This window comes from Convolutriloba macropyga, chromosome 6, assembly GCF_964194025.1.
Source record: "Convolutriloba macropyga chromosome 6, txConMacr16.3, whole genome shotgun sequence".
NCBI lineage: Eukaryota > Metazoa > Xenacoelomorpha > Acoela > Convolutidae > Convolutriloba > Convolutriloba macropyga.
Genome location: NC_134473.1, coordinates 48,132,686 through 48,159,782, shown reverse-complemented (window position 1 = coordinate 48,159,782; position 27,097 = coordinate 48,132,686). Strand labels below are relative to the sequence as shown.

At 34.9% G+C, this 27,097-nt stretch overlaps 2 protein-coding genes across 2 annotated transcripts in view; both read left to right on the top strand.

Annotated features, from left to right (window-relative positions):
• Window positions 1-10,171, top strand: part of LOC142341723 (uncharacterized) — a 111,077-nt gene extending 100,906 nt beyond the window's left edge. Inside the window, exons 4-5 of the mRNA XM_075392889.1 lie at window positions 6,802-7,027; window positions 9,239-10,171. Of these exons, the coding sequence (XP_075249004.1) occupies window positions 6,802-7,027; window positions 9,239-9,408 (396 nt within the window). The 3' untranslated portion in view covers window positions 9,409-10,171. The remainder of the gene's footprint in view (window positions 1-6,801; window positions 7,028-9,238) is intronic.
• Window positions 10,172-19,943: 9,772 nt separating this feature from the next.
• LOC142341010 (uncharacterized) lies at window positions 19,944-26,388 on the top strand. Its single transcript, XM_075391825.1, has 4 exons — window positions 19,944-20,377; window positions 24,151-24,377; window positions 25,032-25,590; window positions 26,047-26,388. The coding sequence occupies exons 1-4, from the start codon at window positions 20,156-20,158 to the stop codon at window positions 26,197-26,199; spliced, it is 1,161 nt and encodes a 386-aa protein (XP_075247940.1). The 5' UTR covers window positions 19,944-20,155; the 3' UTR covers window positions 26,200-26,388.
• The last annotated feature ends 709 nt before the right edge of the window (window positions 26,389-27,097 follow it).

Here is a 27,097-nt window from a genome sequence, read left to right as displayed (position 1 = left end):
AAAGCAGAAACACCTGTAGAGTGTGATTCCCTTCAAAGCAAATAGCGCCAAAGCATCGAGGCTAAGTACAACTTACTGAAGGCCACAATAAGCGTTTTGGTGAAAAACGACGACGAATTAGTGGCGAAGACAAAAACATTTCGCAGAACTCGAAATGTTTTTGAAAAATAGTAGCATGAAAGTTAATAGGGTAGGAAAGTATAGCAGTACATATTTTAGACATTTGAAAATTGGAGAGCAGCTATCATTATTTCCATATTCGACTGAGTGAAGAAAACATCATGGCAAAAGAACATCAAATGAAGAATATAATAAACAAGGAGGCTCGTTAATGTGCGTTCGCACATGATGTTCCGACCCGAGCCCATCTACATTTTTGACTTAATTATCAACCAAATGAAGAGATAATTAAAAACAGATGTTTGAAATAAAAAAAAATCGTTACAAAACCTGACTACTTATTGAATTACAATGCCATGCCCCATTACAACACTCACGAGTTCTGCCATTAAAAAGACTACGAGAAAAAAACAAATAACAAAATAAACAAAAACAAAAATTTGGACGCAAAAACTCAATATCTAAACTTAAAAGCACCTAGTAACAACGTCAAAATGCAATCAGATGAAATCTTAACTACATAAAGTAACTATTACCTAACTATACAGCAGATAAAAACTTTCCATGATGAGACTAAGTAGTAAGTCGACAAAGAGAAGAAATAATGAGGCAAAAAATCGATCAATATTTTTTAAACAAATAATTTCAAAAAGTCTTAAAAATCATTAGCTTATAACAAAATAATTCTGGGTAAATTTAGTAAAAGTCATTATGAAAGCAATGGTACCTATCTTTCGTTAGACTAAGCCTTGGAAACGGACTAAAGATAGAGAAAAACTCAGAAACTTACAAACAATTTGCGAAAACACAAATTATTGAAGCCATTAAAATCATTAGCTATTATCTGTATAGTATGTATTCTAATTTCAGTTTTTATTTATTTATACTAATTCAGCTACAATTATACTGAAAAAAATAAGTTCATTTGGGCCATATTTGAAAATCATTGGGATCTGTTATTAGGCGATTGTGCTAAAGGAAGAGAAAAAGAAACAATTACACCACTTGCATAAATTTGTATAAAAACGCATGTTGTCCTACAAACACAAACAAAACAACAGTTACGTCACAATACTAATAAACATATTACTTTTTAAAATACAAGGAGTTGTATATGGGACCTCTCGATGATGAGAATCAATTACAAGTTGACGAAAAGAACAAAAACTAAAAAAAAATTGAAAAATTTTTGAAAAAGTATATCAAGAACATTCTGACAATTCGCTATAAACTGACTGCTTTGAGTGACACAATTCATTCAATGTTCAATTACAAGCTTATGAGATAGGTCAGCATTTTACGGCTACATAAAGAATAAAAAACAGGAAAAAACAGCAAATTAAAAAAAAATCAGCGAGAAAAGTGTACAGTGAAAAGCCATTAAAAAACTCAAAAGTTTCAGTAGAAAATTTTCCAATTTCAATTAACATTTTAACAGCAACGAGATTCTTCTTTTTTAACAATATGAATTCAAAAAATCAAAAATCTGAATAAATACATTATAACCAGGAGATTTTTGAGGAAACCCGTAGTATCAACGCCATTCAATTCATTAGATTTCAACAGAAGCCAAAAAATACGCTCTCAAATTTTTTGGTTTTTGACAGTATTTGTTGTTGTTTTCATAGTCATTGATTTGTTGTAATGTCTTATTGATAACTTTTGGATGCCAAACATCGTTGTCGTCCCATCGAGGCATAGTCTAGCGTATTTTTTGGCTTCTGTTGAGATCTAATGAATTTAATGGCGTTGATACTACGGGTTTCCTCAAAAATTTCCTGGTTATAATGTATTTGTTCAGATTTGTTGATTTTTTGAAGTCATAATGTTAAAAAAGAAGAATCTCGTTGCTGTTAAAATGGGACGACAACGATGTTTGTCATCCAAAAGTTATCAATAAGACATTACAACAAATCACTGACTATGAAAACAACAAAATACTGTCAAAAACCAAAAAATTCGAGAGAAAAGTGCGAGAAAGTGTCGGGGCCATTTAAACCATAAGCTTTTCTCTGAAAACATTATCTATGGTCCACTGGCCGTCTTCTCTAAGCCAACGGGAGCTATCAATTTTAAGATAATGTGATAAGATTTCAAAAGGAACCAGGATTACGAAAAAAAATTTACAATTAAAAATTATGAAAACTCGTGCATGGAAGTCATAAAACCAATAGTTAGAAGATAAAACCGCTAACTAGACAAATTTTGGCTGAAGTAGAAAGTAAAAGAGAGTTCACGAAAATAAGTTTGCGATTGGTTAATGTTCAGAAAAATTTTCGAAAAAATATGTTTAACGTCTTGACAGCCATTAAATTCAATAGCTTTCAACGGATGTCAGTAAATACGCTCAGTTACACCTCGATGGGAAGACAATGATGTTTGTCAAGCATACCTAATCAATAAGACGTCCCATTAACTCTGACGTTGAAAACAACAATATATATAGGCAAAAACTCAGTAGAAAAGTGCGAGAGGAAAGTGTCGAAGCCAATTAAACCAAACGTTTTTCTCCGAAAACTTTATCTTTGATCCAAAAGTTTTGTAAAACCTAAAAATGAAAGTCAAATTTTTAATCAAAATTACGGAATCTCCGAGTCGAAGCAAAAAAAGAGCGATTCATTGAAAACGATTTTTTTATTGTTGGGCATCATTTGACTGTAAATGAGTTTTGTAATAAACTGAACCTCGATTTGAAAAGAATTCGATTCTAAATAAATTAGAACCTCGATTCTAAAAAAACGGCACTTGAATTCGAATTTTTTGATAGTAAACTTTGTTATCAGACCAGAACTAGCCTTTTTATCGTCCTTTTTTATTAGTAACACAAAATTGTTGCCTATTGTAGCCTGAAATATCATTTTCTCAGATATAGTGAAATAATAAATGTAACCTAAAATATAATAAAAGATCTAAATTTACACTAAAATTACACTAAAAGTGAACAAAATCATGCAAATATCCCGTGTTCACACAACACTTTAAACCTCGTTAACTCCTCGAAAATTACGAAATTCAAAAAAATCTTTCGAATACCACTAACATTTTCTACGATGAATTTACCGATCGGCCAAAATTGACTGAACAAAAAAACCCGTTTGAGTATACATACAAGTTGGGTCGGAACAAAAATGATATGATGTTTGTAAAACAAATGGTGTCTCAGTAAATAACATTAAATAGAAACTGAAAACAGATCTCCACTTAATTTAGGCCACATTAGGTTTCGTTGATGTCTAATATTATTGAGACTAAGAGGAACTGGGCAATCGAAAATAAATAATTACGTGTAAAACTAGTAACTTCTGAAATAAACAAACAGTATTAAAGTAGAAGTAATTTCTTAATTAAAATTGATCTTGTTAATTGATCCTGTCAATAATGAGGCCAAATTTCAAGTGGATCAAAAGAACAACAAGTTCAGACAAAACTCAAAATTATTTTGAGCCATATTAATCATGAGCCACTGAATGACAATAAAAGATGCGTCGTCGTTTTCGCCATTAAAATAGCGTCTTTTAGGTTTAAAGGACGAGACAAAAGGAATAAAAAAATAAGTAAGTTTAAAGATTGCAATTTAATAAACGTCTTACGGAAACGTTCACCGAAAAGATCTTTTTGGTTTTTGAAGATGTCAATACAAGGTCAATAGTACCACCGGTAATTTTGTAGCGTGAAATGAAATTTTGAAAGGAAATAATATTTTTTATAGAAAAGACTTATTTTGAACAAAAAGTGCAAATATCACGTGCAAATATACGCTAAAAGTGAACAAAATGGTGCAAAAATCACGTGCTCACACATAATTTTAAACCCCGATAACTCTTCATAAAATAAGAATATTTAAAAAATTGTTTTTATTTTGAATTCTACGCTGGACGAGCTTTTTAATGATACCACTAACATTTCTCTACGTTAAAATTAGCGATCGGCCAAAATTGACTGATTAAAAAAACCCATTTGAGAATATAATTCCTCCCGCCTCAAGGGCCATTAAATTCAATAGCTTTCAACAGATGTCAATAAATACGCTCAGTTACGCCTCAATGGGAGAACAAAGACCCTTTGTCAAGCATACCTAATCAATAGGAAATCCCAATAATTCTTTTGACTATGAAAACAACAATATATATATAGGCAAAAACCAAAAAAAAAATCAGTAGAAAAGTGCGAGAGGAAAGTGTCGAAGCCAATTAAATCACACATTTTTCTCTGAAAATTTTATCTATGATCCAATGAACGGCTTTTGGAACGGCTATTCCTTGAAAACAAATTTTTCAATCATTGGGCATCATTTGACTGTAAATGGCGTTTTTCATTAACTGAACCTATTTATGAAAAGTGACTAGTCTCAGAGTGAATAAAAAACAAAAAGAGATAGGAAAAGTTTTCAAAAAAACAGCACTTGGATTCGAATTTTTTTATTGGTAAACTTTGTTATCAGACCCGAACTAGCCTTTTTTATCGTCTTTCGTTTATTAGTAACACAAAATTGTTGCATATTGTAACCTGAAGTATAATTTTAGAATAATTGTTTTTTTTTATAGAAGAGATCTGAATTTACACTAAAATTACACTAAAAGTGAACAAAATCATGCAAATATCCCGTGTTCACACAACACTTTAAACCTCGTTAACTCCTCAAAAACTACGAAATTCAAAAAAAAAACGTTTTAATTTCGAATTTTACGCTGGATGGCCTTTTTAATGATACCACTAACATTTCTTTACGATGATTGTATCGATCGGCCAAAATTGTCTCAACAAAAAACCCATTTGAGTATATAGTTCCTCCCCCACTAAAGTGGGTCGGAACAAAAATGAGATGAAGTTTGTAAAACAAATGGTGTCTCAGTAAATAACATTAAATACAAACTGAAAACAGATCTTCACTCAATTTAGGCCACATTACGTTTCGTTGAAGTGTAATTTTTTTGAGACTAAGAGGAAAGTGGGCAATCGAAAATAAATAATTACGTGTAAAACTAGTATCTTCTGAAAGAAACAAACAGTATTAAAGTAGAAGTAATTTTTTAATTAAAATTGATCTTGTTAATTGATCCTGTCAATAATGAGACCAAATTTCAAGTGGATCAAAAGAACAACAAGTTCAGACAAAACTCAAAATTATTCTGAGCCATATTAATCATGAGCCATTGAATGAAAATATCAGATGGGTCGTCGTTTTGGGCATCAAAACAGCGTAGGTTTAAAGGACGAGACAAAAGGAAAAAAAATAGTAAGTTTAAAGAGTGCAATTTCATAAACGTCTTACGGAAAAGTTCACCGAAAAGATCTTATTGGTTTTTGAAGATGTCAATACAAGGTCAATAGTACCACCGGTCATTATTGGGACTAATGGACATACAGCAACAAACAAAAAGGCTTTTTGATTAACAATTAACAGAAAAGGGTATATTGGTTCTCGAGCACTGCAACTCAATACAATGTCAATGGGAGTGCCAATAATTAGACTGAATAATCTACAACAAATTGATTAATAGTCGCCCTCATCTTCTCAGCCGGCTATTATAGCGCTCCTATTTTTTTTACTTCGACGAATAAAAAAATGTTTCGCTTTACCTCATTTTGCCGCTTTTTCAACATTTTGCGTGATATCTTTTGGACTTCTCTAGGCTAGTTTCTCTCTTCTCTCATTCTGCTAAAAGTGATTTTGAACATCAGTTGCTCAGCAAAGCAATTCAAAATGAACAGAGTCAGTATAAAAATTGAAGTCAGAAGTAGAAACGGGATAAACCCATATAGCCCAATTTTATATGCACGCTATTTGAATGTCGTTCCTATAAGTGTTAGTTACCATCTCTAATGCTTATTGGTATTGATAGTAGCCCCTGTAGCCTCTCTCTCTAAGAAACAGAAGTATGTTATGTCCAACTACGAAATGCCATCAAAATAAATCGGACTTAAAAAATGTTTTTGTACAAAAATCTTTTTTTTTTCAATATCCTCTATTCTTTCAATCCCAATCATGCGTATTGGAATCAAAGGCGGCTATTTTCCGGCAATCTGCCGTGTATGTTTAAAAATGTCGCGCAAAACTTAAACGTTCTGAAACTTTTTTAAAACAGTGTGAAAGTCATAGAAATCCGAAGCCATTAACTGAAAGTGTAGTGTTGCTACTCAAAAGCCTCACTACAAAGTCAGTGGGAACTGTAGTTAGTGGTACTAGATCTGAAAACTACGAAAAGAGAAAAAAATGTGGGTAAAATTCAAAAATTGAGTTTTTTAATGAAAGCACAGTGTCAGAGTCATGAAAGTCGCAAGCAATTAACAAGCAAAATTATATTGGCTTTCAAAGGAGTCGTTACAACGTCAATGGAAGCTTTCGATAATGGGATTAACTGACAAGACGGCCAAAAAAGCGAGAGATATGCGCAAAACTCGGAAACAATTTTAAAAAACACGGTGTCAAAAAATGGAAAATTTGTTTCAGCACCAATTCCTCACCTGTCTTTAAAAAAGGTTTGAGAAAATTTCTCACTTCAAACTACTCTCTCGCTACTACTTCTCACTTAAAAAATTGCCAGATTTGACAGAACAAAAACCAGTTGAGCATTAATTCCTCCCCCCACTAATTGGGGCGGAATAATGATCCCTTGAACAAAGTTTTGGAAGGTGCATCTGTAAATAAATGGAAACAATAACAAATATGTATTATTGTAGGGTGCTGCATCGGTTGATGCGACGTTGCTGTTGTCAACAACTGACAGTGGAAGTGGAGATACAGGAACAACTGACAGGAGGGGATCCGGAGGAAACAAAGGTGGCACAACTGCTTCCAATGGATCAGCAGGGGGAGGCACAGGGGACGCTGGCTTTGACGGTGACTCCAGTGTCCAAATGTCCAACGAACTCACCTATGACATTGATCTGGACAACATGACCAATGGTACTCCTCCATTTTTCCCCAAATTTTCTCAGATGTGTGAGCTAGCGACACAGGCTAATGATCATTCAAGTCGACTTATGTTTGAGGGGTCTATTTTGAATCATGATTTTTCTTCTATTGGCTCTGACTGGATTTTTCTCGTAGTATTAGAAGTAGTAAAGTTTTCCTCGTAATATATACACTTTATATATCACGGGGCTATATTGAAATCACGGGGCTATATTGCGAGAGGGTTGACATCTGTTCTGATATTAGAGAAATATTCTTCCCAGAGCAACATCGCCCTCCCGCTTAGCAAACCATCAAAAATTGTATTTGTTTCGTTAACTGAATCATATTGAGGGTAGAACGTTTATCGAACATAATAATGAATATGTATCGTTAGCCCTGTTTTTGTCAAAGGATAATTGATTGCTCCCAAGTGAAGTTTGTAGCAATTATATTAGAAATGTGGGGGTTTTACGACTCAATGAGGATTTGAAATTTTGACTTTTGGTTTCGAACATTGCCTTCTGCTGTTTTATATCATTGATTTCTTTTTGCTAACATTAGACTTTAACAGCAGCTTAGCTGCTATTATATAGTAATAAGGCACTGCTTGTAATATTCAACGTAGAAAGGTCATTTTGAAAAGTTTTCTTCCCAGAACCGTTCCTTCTCCCTATTTAAACTGCGGATATCCCCACCTACCTGCCCGACCCACCAACTGCCCACCCGTGCCTACCCAGGACCCTTAAATAAAAATTGAGCCTGCATTTTTTAAAACAATGTCTAGTTTTTTAAGGCTCTTATTATTTTCATTATTTTTTTCTTTGATATTTCTTGTTTTAGGTAAGGTTAGGTTTGTGATTATATTGCACGGCTCTTCGAGTCGTTTCTGGTATTCTACAGGCTGTTTTTTTATTTGAGGCAAATTTTTTCAAGACTCGAATTTTGACTTCTTTCTATTCAAACATTTGCCTCCTGTTCCGGAGCATCGGATTTTGTTTGTAGCTTAGTTTGTAATGTATAGTAATTCGGGACTGCTGGTAATATTCAAGGTGAAAAGGTCGTTTTGAGAAATTTTGATCCATAATTTTCTCTTTCTTAACTAAATACAGACCCACCACTACCTACCGAAGCCCCATGCCTACCCCACCTTTCTCCTACCTACCTACCCCAGGAAGAAGCGACCTACCACTGCCTAGACAAACCCCTCCCACTTACCTTACCACGCCGCACCTCCTACCTGCATCCCCCACCTACCCCCCGCCCGGCGAACGTACATAACTAAAAATTGTGTCTAACTTGGTTTTATAGTTTCTGATTTTTCTGAATTAGGTAAGGTTAGTTATAGTTTATATTGCTATGTTTTCTAGCTGAAGCGAGTTTTTCATCGCTTGAACGTTTGGATCTTTTCTGGTGCCCCCAGTACGTTATCTTCCCCCAGTTACAGAGAACTTGTCATTACATGGTAAATCATTATGTAAAGTAAGGCACGTGCGTCTGGAGGGGAGGGGGAGGAGGTGCAAATAATGTGCACCCACTAAGCTTGGGGGGGGGGGGGGACAAACGGAAAGGATCCGCACTTTTGAGTTTGGTTTCGAACATTCTTTTTTCTTTTAGAACATTAACTTCTGTTTTCGAGCATTGGACTTTAACAGTAGCAAGTTACTTGTACATAGTAATAGGTCACTGCTCGAAATACTCAAGGTCATTTCGGGTATTCTACTGGCTATGTTAATGCGATTTTCCACTTCACTTAATGCGATTTTTTGTCTCACCCTTCTAACAAAAACGGGATAAGTGGCTGACCAACTCTCTTAGTCTTACACCTTACTAGACTCTAAGTATGGATTCATCGGAACTGTTTTGAGGAGACAATTTCATGGTGTGAAGGGCGGTCCTTATTCTTTAAAGTTTGACACCCTCAGTGACCCCCTTATCCCCCCGGACGCACCCCGCTCCCAACACTGCTGCCGTCCACGCTCCTCCACCTGGCGATTTGGACCCCCTCTCGGTCAGACGTTTGAGAGCAATTCGCCCGACGTTAGTTGGTTATGTTTAGTAATTTGTTTAATTGCTCTTGAACGAAGTTCATAGCAATTATAGTAAACGTGTTTTTCCACCCCCTTTTTGTTCGAGAGCAATTCTTCCGACATTAGTCGGTTCATGTTTTGTACATTTAACTACCTTTTGGTGGTCTTCTGTTCATCAATGATGTTGTTTCAGTGGACGCAGCCGTAACCGAAGAAGTAATAGAGTTAAGACAGAGAGTGGAACAATTAGAGCAGCAACTGACAGATGTCACAGAACAGTTAGAAGAAATGCAGGAGTTCAAGAGATCAGTCGCCACCCAGCTGACGAACCTGAAAAAAGTATTCGCCTCAATCGCCGGCTGAACTTTTTGACATAACTTTTAACTGTGTTGGCCCACAGTGTCACAAACATTGAGATGCACTGTTATGAGAAAGGGTTGATTGCCATGAATGGATGTATTAAACGGCTTCATCAGGGGGAATTTAAGCTATACAATAGATTCCCAATTGTTGTATATACTCTGCGAGTTCTTCTTAGTCCTTTTGGACTGTAGAGGTCATCAAGGGCTGATCTGTCTTAGATTTTTGATTTCACTCTAAGTTTGATCTTAAGACGCGCTTTATAGGTTCACTGAAAAAGGGCTTGCTATTTGAAAACGCAAATCAAATGTGAACAAGTTACTCTGAGTAGGATTTTTTTCTTTACTTTCCGGATATTGGGGGAAAGGGGGTAATTAATGAAACATAAACATAGGGAGAATTAGAGCTAAAATCCTGTAACTTTGACAATAATGCTAATTTGACGGCAAAGTGCTGTTTTTGTTTTCTGATCTGGTCTTCTTTCTGTTTGAATGTTCATATATAAATAATACGGTGCTTTCTAACAAAATGCAAATTTCGATGGAAAAGTGACTTTGCCTTCAATAGTGATTTGTGCTTATGGGAAATTCGTCTGTGAATTTGAATGTTAGGGACGCTGATTACACACCGACTGTTATCATGTGACATTTTGCTAATGAATTTTTAAATATTTTCCGTTGCCCACGCTTTGCCTTGCCAATTTCGAAAATAATTATTGCTTGAAAATTGTTCCCTCGTTTTGATTTGGTAGTACATTGGGCCATTTGACTGCGAAAACATTAGCGATGATAATAATAATCGGAATAAACGCTTCAAATTTATTGGAAAATATAGGGAGCTTTGAAATTGTGAGATTTTCAAATAACACTAAGTAATGCGCAATCTCCTAAAGTCTTGGTAAAATTCTTGCGAGATAAACGTCGGTGTTCTTCTAGTTGATGTGAATCTGTTTTCTTTGCCAAATTGAAATGGTCCGTTTGACTTATTTATTTATACCTTTTGATTTCTTGAATTAAATTATCAGATCAAACTCTTCAACAAGCTCAGAAGCAAAGTTTTTTTAGCTGTTCTCTTTTCTGATCGATAATTTTGGTGGAGTTATTTAAAACAGGAAACGCCGCACGTGAAAACTAATGTCTAGATAAACTTATTGAAGAAATTCAAGGGCAGTAAAGAGTGATTTCTCTTCATAACGCATTTAGCAGAGAGCGAGAAAAAGGAGTAAAAAATTTTGAGCGATTGAAGTCAATTTTTTCACGTCTGACTTAACTCACTCACTGTTTCAACTGAATGAAATTTTCACGCAGAATTCGATTTTTGCAACATAATGAATACGGCTAAGAAATAGGAAAGGACAATTCGATAAAGCCCGCTTATGAAGTCAATGCATTAAGGTTTTCAAAATTCATTGAGCGAATGATAATTAATTATTGATAGCCGAACAGCGATAGCTGGGGCTATTATTGGCCTTCTCTTGGTTTTTTTACAATTCAAAGAATTTGATTTGTATTGGGGCGCTGTCTTTTTTTTTAAGATCTGTTCACACATTTTCATGATTTTTGAAGTCAAATTGGAGTAGTGATTTTGGTCACGCCGAAACAGGAAGTGGAGCGAAAAAGCGAATGGTTTTGCGGCGTGAAATTTGTTCGCTCCAAATTTTAAGTAGAGAGAAAACGGTGTTTGAACTAAGTTTCGGTTTCTCGCTAGTGGTTTTTTGTTCACATGCGGCAATTTCACTTTGATTTTTACAGTTTTCGATTTTTTGGATCGGATTTTTTTCTAAATGGTTTTCCCAATCCATTCATAGTCCGTTTTAGGTCTAGCTTTCTGTTTAGTCAATGAAAATTCTTTGAATTGTACGTCAGGACTTGTCCTGCTATGTTTTTTTATTTCGTCGTCATGATTTTTGTTACGACCATATGACGTCACAGCGACTTTTTGTTCATTCGTTCATGCAATTTCAACTGAATTGCATGTGTGACGTCATTTTTGGCTCTTAGTGGAGCGAGTTTTTTGTTCGTGCGCGTGATTAAATTTTTGGTCACACTTGACTTACCTCACTCTCAAAAATGACTTCCTCACTTTGAAATTGACTTTTATTTACTTTAATTCAAAGCGATAAGGTCAAATGGGTGTGTGTCACTCTAAATGAAGGTTAGTTCAGATCAGCTAATAGAGGCAGCAATAACGTATACAGGTTTTTAATCAAAATATAACAGATCAGCCTTCAATGAAAAGACGAATTTTTTTGGTCTGTATTTCTTACTGCTTTTTTTAGACCACCGATCTACGAATCTATTGCGGCTATTTTCTGGCAATCTGCCAGATATGTTCTGTTTTACATTTATAAGCTGATATTTGTGTAATTGAGTAATAAAATGATAATTGATCACTAACTTAGAACAGTTTTGTCAATCTGCATGTTTTCAATCCGAATGGACGTGATGGGTCTGGGTCTCAACAGTGGCTATTATCGAGTGTTCTGCAGGCTATGCGATGTCAATTTTGAAGCCCCAGTGTACTGAAACTTGGTGCATCTTGATGAGAAACATAGCAAATCTTGGTAAATCTTGCCAAGGCCTTGCCATGGTACTCACTAAGAAAACATCAAGATATGTGACAACTTGCAATGTCTTTGCGTGGCTGTCAAGAAACAAGATCTTGGCAAGATTTCCAAGAAAGATTAACCATGACATGGCAAGATGTCAAGTATTAAAAATTCAATAGCACCCAAAAAAAGATGTAGCAGGAAGTAATAAGAAAAAGAACGAATTTTCAAGAAGGTCGGAAATACTGCTCCCGTTAGTTTATTAACCAACCAATGAGCAGCTTTTTTCCTGTATAATAAAATTTTTAAGTGGATGCGAGCTCGGTATGTAAACAGTACACACATACAGGATCGCCACCGTGAAGGCCCCCACTAAGGTCCCAAAAAAATAAAAATTTGTCACGTTACATGAAACAAGAAAAAATAAGCGTTGAGAAAACAAGACAGCAAAAAACAACACAGGATGCGCGTTATTAAATCAACTTTAGGGCAATAATTTTTACAGTCTTCTACGTCTAATTGATACTGATAGGTAATCAGATTTCTGTTCATTTTTTGGCTGTGGCGATTATATTTTCAAGAGATAGCAAGTTTTATAAAAATTCGCTGCTGGTGTCAGATTTGTTTTTTTTTCAAAATTAGTATTCTATCAGCTGAAATTTTTATTAATACGTTAAATCCAATCGCTTATGCTAGATTTTCTTGCCCGTGGGCTTACTTACTGAGGTTAAAAATGTTTGCTGGTAAGACTCCCTTTGTCCGCTCTGATGGCTTTCTGGTAAATCCAGAAATTTAATGTTTTCTCTTCTGTTGTAATTTTCCAGAACTTAGGCTTCAGATAGCGCGATTAATTCAAGTTTTCTATTTTCAACATCTTTTCACGGCTACAATTTTTCTTTCATTTGCTTCAACTTGGCGTCAACAACTTCTTTTTTAGTTGATCGAAGCTCCGATCGTATACTTTGGACTATGGTTGGAATCAAACTTGATACCGCTTTTTGCACCCCCGATTCAATTGCTTGGGTGATGTCTACATCATTGAAAGCGTTATCGGCTGGGCTTAGAACATTGCAGCCACCTTGTTTTTTGGCTTATACAAAAGAGTTTGGCCTTGATTTTCAAGAGTAGGGATTTCATTTTTTATCAGATTCCTTTTCTATAGTGAACAACTCGGGTTGAGTATGATCAGGTATTTCGTTATTTATTTTTTGAAGAAAAAAAGCGGAAAATCTTGATATCTTGAGGATTATTATTTTGCAAGGTATGATAGAGGTTAAAATGTACTAAATGATGAAAACAGCAGAACAGAGAATGAAAGATTTAGCGCTTCGATAAATAAAAATTAAGGCAACTCCCTGCGAATTTCACTTCTCGGATCGCACCAAGATAATAAACTCTCAAATGCTACCGATCGAAGAAACTCACAAAGAATTTGCTGAAGAGATGACGTTCCTTTATATTACTGACGTGCCCTCAAATCGCCTTCGGCCGTCTTTTTCTGCTTTTTCAATTTCTTATTAATTTATGAGTTCCGTTTTGTGATTTTGATCTCTTCCACAAAGTTAATTGCCGTAAGTATTTTTCGTGATTATTAACAATCGACAAAAGATTCAATTCTGTATTAACGTCTGAATGAACTTTACGTAGTTTGTCTTTGCACCAGGTTAATTTCTGTTTGCGCTTGGATTATAGGTGTTTCTTTACTGAAATTATTGAACAAACTTTTGCGTTACACAACTTTTCGAAATTATACGGATCTCCAATTCCTCTATTGTACACATTTGCTCGAATTGTACACATTTTCCAATATTTGTTCAACAGTCTGTGGTGCAAAATTAGTAATTTGGTGCCCACTTACTGAGTTGCTAAACACATCATGCCATAAAATTAAATCTTTTCTTCGCTGAAGGTTTCCACGTAATATCAAATGCTGTAAGTTTTTGTGCGGTGAGACAGTATTTGAATTGAAACCGAAACCTGGTCTTGCAAAAGTTGATATCTGAAATTTCTTTTTCAGCCAGCTCGGAGATTTTTCGATAGCTTTGTATAGACAGCTGGCGCCAACAATAAATACCTTTGGGTTCTTTCGACGAAGGACGCAAGCAGTTCACATTTGTCTATTTTAAACAATTGATGATGAACAAAAATAACTTCCAAATCTTCTGCCGAAGTCTAAAAACCCCTTTAAGTGGGGCTACCCAATGAAAATCCGGAGGGCATTAAGTGGCCGAGCAGCTCTCATAGAGTCTTTAGCCTATCCAGTTTCAAAGTATGTGATTCATCGAAACAGTTGAGGAGACATACTCATGCTGTGCAGCGTGGTTCTTAGAAATTGACACCCAACTTCACCAGCTTGGATTTCCTTGTCGGAGCCTCCACAAAAAACAAGCCATAATGTTAGCTCCCTTAACGCCCCACCCGTTTATTAAGAAAGCCATTCACTGGTTGTTCAGAGCAATTTGAGGGACGTCAGAATGCATTATGTTTTCTTAGAGCCTTGCGCCTTAGAGCCAGTCTCTAGAAATTATGTTCATTAGAACTGTTTTGAAGAGACAATTTCATGGTGTGAAGGGCGGTCCTTAATCTTAAAAATTTAACCCCCTCACTCAACCGTTCTAGCGGTTGGCTTCGATGATTCATGGTGTGAAGGGTGCTTCTTAATCTTAAAAGTTTGACCCCCACACAACCTCCGCCCGAAAGCAATGGTTGAACTGCATTTTCACGATTGGTTTTTGGTTTTTGTGTTCTCTTTCAACTAGGGGCCTCATTGGTCAATTTCGTGGCCATTTTCCGGCAATCTGCCGGCTGTTAGTCAGTTTTATTTATTTTTCACTTACTGATTGGAAACATTGCAAACGTTCTGTTGCTGTTCTAATCAATCTATAAGAAACAAGGAGGCTCGTTAATGTGTGTTTGCACACAATGTTCCGTCCCGAGCTCATCTACATTTTTGACTTAATTATCAACCAAATGAAGCGATAACAAAAACAGATGTTTGAAATAAAAAAATCGTTACAAAACCTAACTACTTATTGAATTACAGGGCCATGCCCCATTACAACTGTCATCAACATTGATGCCCAGTGGATTATTTGCCATGTGCACTATTTACCATCTGTGCCCGATACTGATTCGACATGGTTAAGGAAAGTCATGCAAGTATTCAGTCAGAAAAACAGCAGAAATCGTGAAGAACAGTCAATTTAACAAAACTCGAAACTGGAAACTGATTAATTTATACTAAACCATTGTAATCCTTTAAAAACTCAATAATAAAATCAATCTCACAAATTTCCTAAGGCGGCCAATGTAACAACAACACTCACGAGTTCTGCCATTAAAAAGACTACGAGAAAAAAAACAAATAACAAAATAAGCAAAAACAAAAATTTCACGGCAAAAACTCAATATCTAGACTTAAAAGCACCTAGTAACAACGTCAAAATGCAATCAGATAAAACCTTAACTGCACAAAGTTGCTATTACCTAATTATACAGCAGATGAAAACTTTCCATAAACAGACTAGGTAACCAGTCGACAAAGAGATGAAAAAATGAGGCAAAATTCAAAAATCGATCAACAATTTTTATACCAAATAATTTCAAGTCTTAAAAATCATTAGATTATAACAAAATAATTCTGGGTAAGATAAGTAAAAGTCATTATGAAAGCAATGGGACCTGTCTTTCGCTAGACTAAGCCATGGAAACGGACTAAAGATACAGAAAAACTCAAAAACTTACAAACAATTTGCGAAAACACAAATTATTAAAGCCATTAAAATCAATAGCTATTATCTGAATATTTAATTTTACTTCAATTTTTGTTTATACTAATTCAGCTTATACTGAGAAAAATAAGGTCAATTGGGCCACATTTGAAAATCATTGGGATCTGTTATTACGCGATTGTGCTATAGGAAGAGAAAAAGAAACAAATACAGCACTCACATTACATTTTATGAAAACGCATATTATCCTACAAAAAAAACAACAGTTTTGTCACAATACCCAAAAACATGTTAATTTTTAAAATACAAGGAATTGTATGAGACCTCTCGATGATGAGAATAAATTAAAAGTTGACGAAAGGAACAACAAGAACTGAAAAATTTTTGAAAAAGCATAATACTATAACTTTTATGATTAATCACTATGGTTTTACTGCTTCGTTTACATCGTGCCTTCAACGATGAATTACAAGCTTATGAGACCGGTCAGCATTTTACGGCTGCATAAGGAATAGAAAGCAGGCAAAAACAGCAAATTCAAAAAAGCGAGGAAATTGTCGCGCGAAAAGCCATTAAAAAATGAAATTCTCTGTAAGAGCTTTTCTATTTTTAATTAGTTCTTTAACAACAATGAGATTTTTCTTTTTTAACAATTTGACTCCAAAAAAATCAACAAATACGAACAAATACATTAAAACCAGGAAGTTTTTGAGAAAACCCATAGTATCAACGCCATTAATTTCAATAGATTTTAACGGAAGCCAATAAATACGCTAGACTACGCCTCGATGGCACGACAACAATCGTGTTTGTCATCCAAAAGTCATCAATAAGACATTACAACAAATCACGGACTTTGAAAGCAACAACAAATACTGTCAAAAACCAAAAATACAAGCGAAAAGTGCGAAAAGAAAGTGTCGGGGCCATTTAAACCACAAGCTTTTCTCTGGAAACATTATCTATGATACACTGACCGTCTTTTCTAAACCAACGGGAGCTATCAATATCAAGATGATGTGATAAGATTTCAAAAGGAAACAGGATTTCGAAAAAATGTATATACAATAATTTAAAAAAAAAAATTAGAAAACTCGTGCATGGAAGTCATGGAACCAAAAGTTAGAAGATAAAACCACTAAATAGAGAAAATTTGGTTGAAGTAGAACGAAAAAGAGACCTGACAAAACTGAGACTGACTTGCAGTTCACCAAAATAGGTTTACGATTGGTTAATGTTCAAAAAATTTTTGTTCAAGCATTCTTAAAGCCTCGACAGACATTAAATTCAGTAGCTTTCAACGGATGTCAACAAATACGCTCAGTTACACCTCATTGGGAGGAAAAAGAAGCTCGTCAGGCATACCTAATCAGCATCCTAATAATTCTTTTGCCTATGAAAACAACAATATATAGGCAGAAACCAAAAAAAATCAGTAGAGAAGTGCGAGAGGAAAGTGTCGAAGCCAATTAAACCATACGTTTTTCTCCAAAAACATTATCTTTGATCCAATGAACGTCTTTTCTAAATCAGTTGGAGCTATCAATAATAATTTAATGTGTTAGGAACTCAAAAAGAACCAATAATACAAAAACATCCAATAATTTGGAAAAAAATTTTGAGAAATCTTGTGGCATTGGAGTCAAATGATCAATAGTTAGAAGATAACACTGCTAACCCGATTAATTCCGGTTGCAAAAAAAAGCAGGGGTACTGTAATTACTGAGACTTAATTACAAATCGAAGATAAGTTTATGATTTGTTAATGTCCAAAAAAAATCCGGAATTTTTTTTTCAAAGTTTTAACAGCCATTAGTTGTCCGTTTAAAGCATTAGTTAGGTTCACTTAAAGCTCATTACGAAATCTATTGCACCTTTAGTCAAAATGTCTATGCCATAGGACCCCAAAAATTTTGTAAAACCTAAAAACGAAACTAAAAAAAACATTAGCGATTCCTTGAAAACGAATTTTTTAATCAGTGGGCATCATTTGATTGAAAATGACATTTGACATTAAATGAACCTCGATATGAAAAGTGACTAGTCTCATAGTGACTAAAAAACAAAAAAGATAGGAAAACTTTTGTAAAAAAAGCACTTGAAATGAATTCAAATTTTTTTGATAGTAAACTTCGTTATCAGACCCGAACTAGCCTTTTTATCGTCTTTCGCTTATTAGTAACACAAAATTGTTGCATATTGTAGACTGAAATATAATTTTGAATTAATAGGTTTTAATAGAAGAGATCTAAATATACACTAAAAGTGAACAAAATCATGCAAATATCCCGTGTTCACACAACACTTTAAACCTCGTTAAACCCTCGAAAACTACGAATATCAAAAAATCTTTTTTAATTCGAATTTTGCGCTGGACGAGTTTCATAACGATATCACCAAGATTTCTCTACGATGAATGTATCGATCGGCCAAAGTTCAATGAACAAGAAAAAAACCCATTTGAGTATATAGTTCTTCTCCCCACAAGTGGGGTCGGAGAAAAAATGATATGAAGTTAAATAACATTAAATACAAAACTGAAAACAGATCTCTACTTAAATTAGGCCACATTAGGTTTCGTTGAAGTCTAATATTATTGAGACTAAGAGAAAAGTGGGCGAACGAAAATAAAAAATTACGTGTAAAACTAGTATTTTCTGAAAGAAACAAAGAGCATTAAAGTAAAAGAAATAATTTCTTAATAACAGTTGATCTTGTTATTTGATCTTGTCAATAGTGAGGCCAAATATCAAGTGGATCAAAAGAACAACAAGTTCCGACAAAACTCAAAGTTATTTTGAGCCATATTAATCATGAGCCATTGAATGAAAATATTAGATGCGTCGTCGTTTTGGGCATCAAAACAACTTCCTTTATGTTTAAAGGACGACACAAAAGGAAAAAACAAGTAAGTTTTAAGAGTGCAATTTCATAAACGTCTGAGGGAAAAGTTCACCGAAAAGATCTTATTGGTTTTGAAGATGTCAATACAAGGTCAAAAGTACCACCGGTCATTTTGTAGCGTGAAAAGAAATTTGGAGGGATATAATTTTTGTTTAGAAAAGACTTAATTTGAACAAAAATTCAGCTAAAAGTGAACAAAATCGTGCAAATTTCACGTGCTCACACATAATTTTAAACCCCGATAACTCCTCAAAAGTTACGATTTTCAAAAAAATCGTTTTAATTTTGAATTCGACGCTGGAAGAGCTTTTTAATGATACCACTAACATTTCTCTACGATGTATATATTGATCGGCCGAAATTGACTGAACAAAAAAAAACCCATTTGAGTATATAGTTTCTCCCCCCACAAGTGGGTTCGAAACAAATATTCGGCTTAATTTCGGTTTATATTGAAGTGAGTACTTCGAAATCTAGTCGATTGCGGAGTTATTTAGCAATGTTTTGTGATAAATGGACAGACATTTTAAATTTTTTTGAATTCAAATTTAAATATTTATTTCCACTACCCCCAAAAAGGACGTGCAGCTAAAAACGGAATATTTTTTTAAAGTACAGTGAGAAAGGAGCTTTGGAACGAACATTAGTTTTTTCTATAGCTTTCGCTGTTGATTTTCCCACAATTTGTTTGCGGCTTTGTGAAATAGCTTTTGAAGTGTTTTTTTTTCTCGTGGTATGCAACTAGCTGATGTATTTTGTATTTTTTTCCGAACGACACCTGTTATGTCATAGAGACGCAAACTGAAATTATGTTAGAGTCGAAGAACTAATGGCGGAAAAGAAAAGGGTTTTAGATTCATTGAGAACATCAAAATGCATTGCTTAAAAATGCTTGAATAATTTTAGGAACCACTTCCCAAAAAATCTTCCAATTATATAAGCTTAGCCATATTGTTGCTTTTGCTGTATGAGCAAAAATGTTTCTATATATAGTCAAACCATTCAATATATGACATTTCCACAATCGCGCAACCAAATCATACCTCCCCTAAAACTTAGACGATATGTATTAAATAATTTATCACCACTATTTCAACGTTGAAAATTGATCACCGTATTTGATGTCAAAAATTTCCCATGTTCTTCCAACTTAATATAAACAAATCTCAGCAAATTTCCCTGGAGAAAATTTTGAAAAAAAATAACTGATTATTGTTGCTGAAACAAAATTGAACTTAGCTGATAATAAGAGAGCGGAAAAATTTCGTCGTGTTCATTTAAACGAGAAAATCCCAAACTCAAACCAAATAAATTTCTGAGCGCAGGTGCGCTAGAATAGCATTCATTAACAATTAATCAATTCTAAATTTCCTTTTTCCTGCCTTCCATGGAAAAATAATTGTTTTTCAACATGCAAACACAATAAATTAGATTTTTTGCATCCATAGACAGATATATCTATTGAGTTTTCTTCAATTATTTGTTGAAAAGTAAGCATCGCAGTTAAAGTTACAAGCTTTTTGTTTTGATTTTTTAATCGAGTTAATCTTTCCCAATTTGCTGCAAAATGTCGGCAAATATATCTCCCAGAGTACAAGAGAAATCGGGAAATAACTCCAAAGCCCCATCTGTAGCTGGGCAGAGTAAAACTGCAACGAGACAGAGCACGGCAGTGAGTAGAAACGAGTCCAGTCAAGGAGGGGACAACAATACAAGCAGTACTGAAGGGGATAAGAAGCAGCAACCGTCTGACAGGAATGAAGGCGAAAAGGAAAATTATGAGAATAAGGTCAGAATTATTGTCTCTTCTATTGATAACCTTTCTATTTCCCCTTGTGGGAGTGAAAAAATTGGATAGTTCGCCAGGAGGAGGTCCGTGATCCATGACAGCTTTGATTCAGAAGGACTCGGTCGTGGACAGTTGTCCAGTGTCACATAAGATCACAGTCAATGCACCATACTTCTGCTTGGTGTGGGCGTTACTCGAATTTGAGGCTGAATTTTCTGATGCATGCTAGTCTCCCGGGTCGGATTTGTCAAAAAATAATGTAACAATAGCGGTGAAAAAAATTCACCGCAAAGAGCCCGCATCTTTTTGCGATGAATGCGGCAAAAGCGGTGAGTTTTGGTAAGATTTGCGGTGAATTTAGCTTGCAAATTGGCAAATTGGCCTGGTGAGAAAAATTGATTTTTATAAACATTGCTTAGAAGTAAAGTCAAAATAACCTCTTATCGGGTAACTAGGATAGTTGAATTAGCTAATTTGAAAGCAAAAGCTGGTCTGTAGCAAGGGCTAAACTAACGGCAGACGGTTAAGCTAACTCGCTATTTTGATTTTTAAAAATACGTCTTTTTTTAACTCGACGGTTTTTATTAGATTTAAGTCACAAACTTTCCGCTTGACCTTCGGGCTTTGGATTCAAAAATTGAAACCCGTAAATTATAAATTCTTTAAGGTGCTCGTGCAAGTTAATGCGTTTGGCTCACGTTTGTTTGGCCTTCGTTGTTGAATTAAGTAGAACTGGACTTGGTTTAGGCCTGGACTTATGAATTGACCGTGCTGGACCATAATTTGGTATGAAAAGAACATGTTCGGCTCAAATGGTTCATGAAAAGATTTAAACTGGACTTCCTGGTCGTATCGGTTTAAGCCCAACCCAAGGTTTTGCAGCTTGACTTTAGCTCAACTCAAATTTTGCTGCTGGTCTTTAGCTTGACCCAATTTTTTGCTGCTGGTCTTTAGCCCGACCCAATTATGTGTGGCTAGACATTAGTTCGACCCAAAAATTTTACTTGCACTTTCAGAGCTCTCTACTGCATATGGTGGAGGCAACGCGCGTGATCTTTCAGATTGTCAGTATTCAGGAAGTTAAAAATAAAAAAACATAGCAGGACAAGTCCTGACGTACAATTCAAAGAATTTTCATTGAATAAACAGAAAACTAGACCAAGAACGGACTATGAATGGATTGAGAAAACCATTTAGAAAAAAATCCGATCCAAAAAATCGAAAACTGTAAAAATCAAAGTGAAATTGCCGCATGTGAACAAAAAACCACTAGCGAGAAAGCGAATTTTTGTTCAAACACCGTTTTCTCACTCTACTTTAAATTTAGAGCGAAAAAATTTCACGCCGCAAAACCACTCGCTTTTTCGCTCCACTTCCTGTTTCGGCGTGACCAAAATCACTACTCCAATTTGACTTCAAAAATCATGAATATGTGTGAACAGATCTTAAAAAAAACATAGCCGGAAGAATTCCGGAAACGACTCGAAGTGAAAATCTATTTAACCGCCATCCAACTACTCATCAGACAAAACGTGCCTCCACTAATTTTCGCTTATCTCGAAATACAAAAAAGAAAAAGTAAAGAAAATCAAATCTATTAAAATATGATTAAAAATCTGATCAAATTCTGTCATAAATTGATACCCAAAAAATTATCACTGCCACAATTACATCATCAATACAACTATTAACTAATAAAACCACAAAGAGATTGCAAAAAACTTGCCTCCACTAATTTATGATTTTCTCGAAAGCAAACCATAAAACAAAAAAGTAAAAACAAAAAAATCAAATCTATTTAAATATGATAAAAAAATCTGATCAAATTTTGTCATAACTTGAGAGCATGAAATAACTATCTCTGCCAAAATTACTTCATCAAAACTACTAGAACTTACTATAACCACTTAAGTGAATGTTTTAAAAATACTTGCGGCTAAATTATGAAAAAAAGCTCTTAAAAACAACTTGCACTAAAAAACTGGAAAAAGTTAGTAAATTTTTTAATATTACAAAAGCATATAAATCCAAAGAAAAATTCTTTTCAGACAATAGGGCATCCAGATGCTCGCAAAAACAACAGACAAGTCATAATAGTTGAAGAAAATTGTTTAAAAAAACAGAAAAAAGAAACCTGAAAAACTGCAAAAAAATTAAGAAAAGTAGTTCCAATTTTCGCCATTTTTGTCATATTTCTCATCAAAAAAATGATTCATATCTAAAATTGCCCATACTTATTACTAAACAACTAGAACAACTATTATCAACCCTAAACCTCCACAAATGCCATAAAAAATTAAGGAATAGAAACGGCATTCAAAAACAAATTCAACAAAAAAACTATATAAACTAAATGAGTTTTTTTAATAGTACAAGGAAACATCAAGCCGAATAAGATTCCTTTGCAATTAGAGCAATCAAAAACTCGCAAAACAATGGGCAAGTTATAAAAGGGTAGGTAAGACAAAAAAAGAAAAACTGCAAAAATTGAGAAAAATGGTTTAAAATTTCTCAATTTTGCGGTCATTTTTCCTTAGAAAAAAAGGATTTATACCAACAAAACTCTAGTCAATTGGTATCTGACAATTCCATAAGTAACAAGCTTCTATTCAAATCCCATTTAAAGCAGTAAAACAAAAAACAGGCAAAAAAGCGTTAAATTTCGTCTAAAAATCAGCAAAACTGATCAAAAATCTCCAAATTAGCATTAAAAATCAAATTAACTACTTGAAACCTTCAATTCCTATCAAAACAAACCTAAAACTAACACAATATCATAATCAAACCTCATAACCATCGAAAGTTGCAAAAAACTGCTTTTAAAAGCCGCACGTGAACAAAAAATTTCACTCGCTTAGAAAAAATTTTTTCACACATCAATTTCTCGCTCTCTCAAAAACAGCGGTATGAACAAAAACCACTCTCTTTTCGCTCCGCTCTTCACTTTTGTTCAGCACCAAAATCACTCCAAATTTTTTCACGCGTTTCATTTCCCGCTTCAAAATTCACTCCAAAAATTGATTTAAAAAAAGGACTTCTCCAATACTCCTCTTCGAGTCGTAAAAAGACAGCGCCCCAATACAATTCAAATTCTTTGAATTGTAAAAAGCAACTGATATAATTTAAACATCAAAGTGTTCAAATTTTTGGAATCAAACCCACTAATTATCAGAGCTATGCTAATTAGTTGCTTGCAGTCAAACAAACTGATAATGTAGTCTATCTGTGACAACTGACATAAGAATTTAATTTTCCAATTGTTTTTTTATGTTGGATTGCCTGTTGTGATGCACAGAATGAAACGAAAGAAATTAGTGTTGGTAATCCCAGAAAAAATCAATTACTCGGCCCATGAAAAGACTAAAATTTGCTAATAAAAAGACTTTCTGGACCTATGAGAAGACCGTGTTCGACCCTAGCTTGCTGTGAAAAGACCTTGTCTTGACTGTGTAATTGACCGTGTCTTGTCTCCCTCTTCTCCTAGACTTTCCAAATCTTTTCATAATTCGAAGTGAAGATTAGGGCGAGCTTCTCAATTTGTCGAAAAATGGCTTGATATGAAATATTTGCTTTGCTATGTTTTTGGAGTTCATTGGTTTTAAATGTATCAAAGATTCTGAAATATGGAGCCGTTCAAAAAATATGAACCTAAAATTTGTCTGTGACTTTTTGAAGTATAGAGACAATCCGATATTCGAGTTTTTGTTGGTTGTTTCAATTTAATTGCGTATTTAAATTTTAAATTTTAGTGTTTCTATAATGTTTTTTTTCAGAATGCAGCTGGCAAACAAATGGATTCCCAGCAAAAGAAAGGAAGCAAAGACAAACAACAACAGCAACAGGGAAGCAAAGAGCAGCAATCGAGTGAATCAAGGAGGGGAAAAGACAAACAACAGGGGTCTGCCTCGGAAAACTTGCAAACTTGCGAGTCCTGCTCGGAAGATTTCACAGAATTGCATTTCTGCATTCACTGTGCAAGCTCTGTGTGCAATAGATGCAGGTACGTCCACTGTTTTAGCAGCACTTCGAAGTTAAGTTGCTGAAATCTTGTAGTCTATTGGAAGCGGTCGCTTGCACAGAGTTAATACACGGTCTAGCGAACAAGCAAACATTTTATTTTCAGAGCCGGGACCAGGTTTAGACCTCGACTTATGAAACGACTTTATAATTCTAGTAGGGGATCCAATATTGACTATAAATACACGGTCCAGCTCCTAATAAACGTCGAGGTGAAGTCTTTTCAAGGTCCAGATAAGATCGTTTCATAACAAATTAAGGTCGAACTTGGTCTTTTCATTAGTCGAGGTCTGAACCTGGGGGTATTAGTGCTACACACTACTATTACCCAACATATCTGATTTGCTAAAGATTGCTGAATTACTGCTATTAGAAATGTTGAATTTCCTCGTTTTTCGTTTTTTTCTTTGTATCTCGACAAAAAAAACGTCAGCATCTTTTATCGCTCAAAATTTCCAGCGCTTTTTAGCTGTTGTAATTCAGTTATTTTTTTGATTTTTTTGGTACAAAATCTTATTTCAAACGCGACTATGAAAATTTCATCCAACAGTGATTTACAACACTAAGAATTTTCCAGATGACGCTTTTCGACAATATGTTCTTGAATTTATGAACTTAAAGGAATTGTAATTAACAGATGCAAGCACATCGAATTGCAAGTTCAGGACTTTGCCAAAAATCGGGAAGAAACAACAGCCAATCAGCGTAAAGTTAACAAACTAATTTCAAAATTGACCAATCAGTGCGAAGAGTTGACACGCAGTGAACAACGAAGCATTGACGCGATTGAAGCCGACTTCAAACATATCGAAAAGGCTCTACTTGCTCAGAAGAATAAGTTGAAAAAGGACGCAAAAACCAAGCATAATCAACAAGCAAAGCCACTGAATGACCAAAAACGCGGCTTAGAGAAGGAAAACGCAACGATCAACTCAAAGTTCGAAGGAATCGTACGAGGGGTCAGTCTACCACCCTCAAACGCCTCCCTAGGTGCTTATGGCAAGATCAAAAACGCAGATTTCGCCCAGATTTGTGGATCGACTGTCAAATTAGCAGAATGCAGCTCCAGTTTTGCAGAGTTGAAGGATAAAGTGAAGGAAGCCAGTGACGGGGTTACATTCTTGGAGTACGGCTTTGAGGCGACCCTTGATGACCTTTTGGAATCGGTCAAAGGTCACGGAGAGGTCAAGTTCCAGGTTAGCTAAGTAACATCTCATGTTCATCAAGTACTTGAGAGACGTATATGATCTTTTTCATTACAGTACCCCTTGAGTTGGGCTAGAATTCGTTGATTACCGTCGATTACCATAAATAAACAAATAAACCATAATGTTGGGCGGTAAATTTTCCAGCCGGGCTACAAGGGGAAAAGTTAATATTTCTCATTATAAACGCTCTCCCAGCGTTATAAATGTGTTTGACTGATCGCGTGAAATTTTGGTTTAAATGTTGCAAATAAAAAAAACTTCCAAACGAGGCACTATCTTTATTTAACGCGTACAATTTGCTGAAGCTTGCTTCCTTATTTGACGCCTAGGTTTTTGCCGTCATTTCAAAATCCGGCAGGCTCTTAAACTTTATTCGTTAAATATCCTCTTTTTAAAAATTTTGTTGAAAAACCAAAACTGTGTTAGTTTCTTTTGTTTGTTCAGGAGAAAGGCGGGGACAAAGATGGCGAGGCGGAAGCCGGGGAGGGATACGAAGAGGATGCGGCAGACGAGGGGGAACAGTCCGAGGGGGGAGGGGACAATGTATCTCAACTTACACACAGCCGAAACATTTCAGCAATGTCGCGAGATAATTAATAGTCCACACACAAACATGTCCCGCCAGAGTTGAAGCTAATTCTTCATAGCGGGTTACATAAAGGAGCTATAGCGGGTTACATAAAGGAGCTATAGCGGGGAGAAATTTAGAGATGTATTTGCTATAAAAACGTGTAATCAAAAATGAAATCCAAATTAATTTCAACTTGAAATAAACCCCTCTATAAATTTTTGATCTGCACCAAGTTCGGCTGCCAGTTTAGAGATTAGAAGAAATGTTGTGAACTCGGCTGAGAATGAGTTCCGATGAATTTAATGACGAAAAGTCTTTCTGGTCTCAGGGCCCATTAGGTAGCGTTAATAGGACTGAATTGGCAATATACTGATATTAGAAATTACTCACCAAAATGGCTTTAATACTCTCGAGCAACATTCTCATTTTCCCTAATTGGAAATATTTTCCCCAAAAACTCCACGTGTTAACCTGAAATATGCTGCTAGAGCACTTCATTAAAACAATTCAGATACATAGTTTCTGAAGTGCTAAAGTTAACTTGAAGTGGATAGGGATCATAACGATTTCACTTAAATTCATTACTTGCGCCTAATTTTCGTAACCGTTATCAAAAAGGTTGTGCTATGGCACCAATATAAACCATTTAAATTGATTTTTTCTGTCAATAATGGCAATGATTTAGTTTCATCTTCTTGTCCTTTTTTAACTTTTAACGAATGTGAAAGATTTTGAAAGATTTAATAATTCTATGGTTACTTTGATTGGCTCAAATCTCAATAAAAACTGTTTTTGATACTGTTATCTTAATTAGTGCATTGTCGTTGTTTACATTGGCAAAATTGATTGTAGTGAAATAGCTTTTGTAAGATTAATGTTTCGATGATTACACGGAAAACATGATTGATCCAACTAATACTTCGA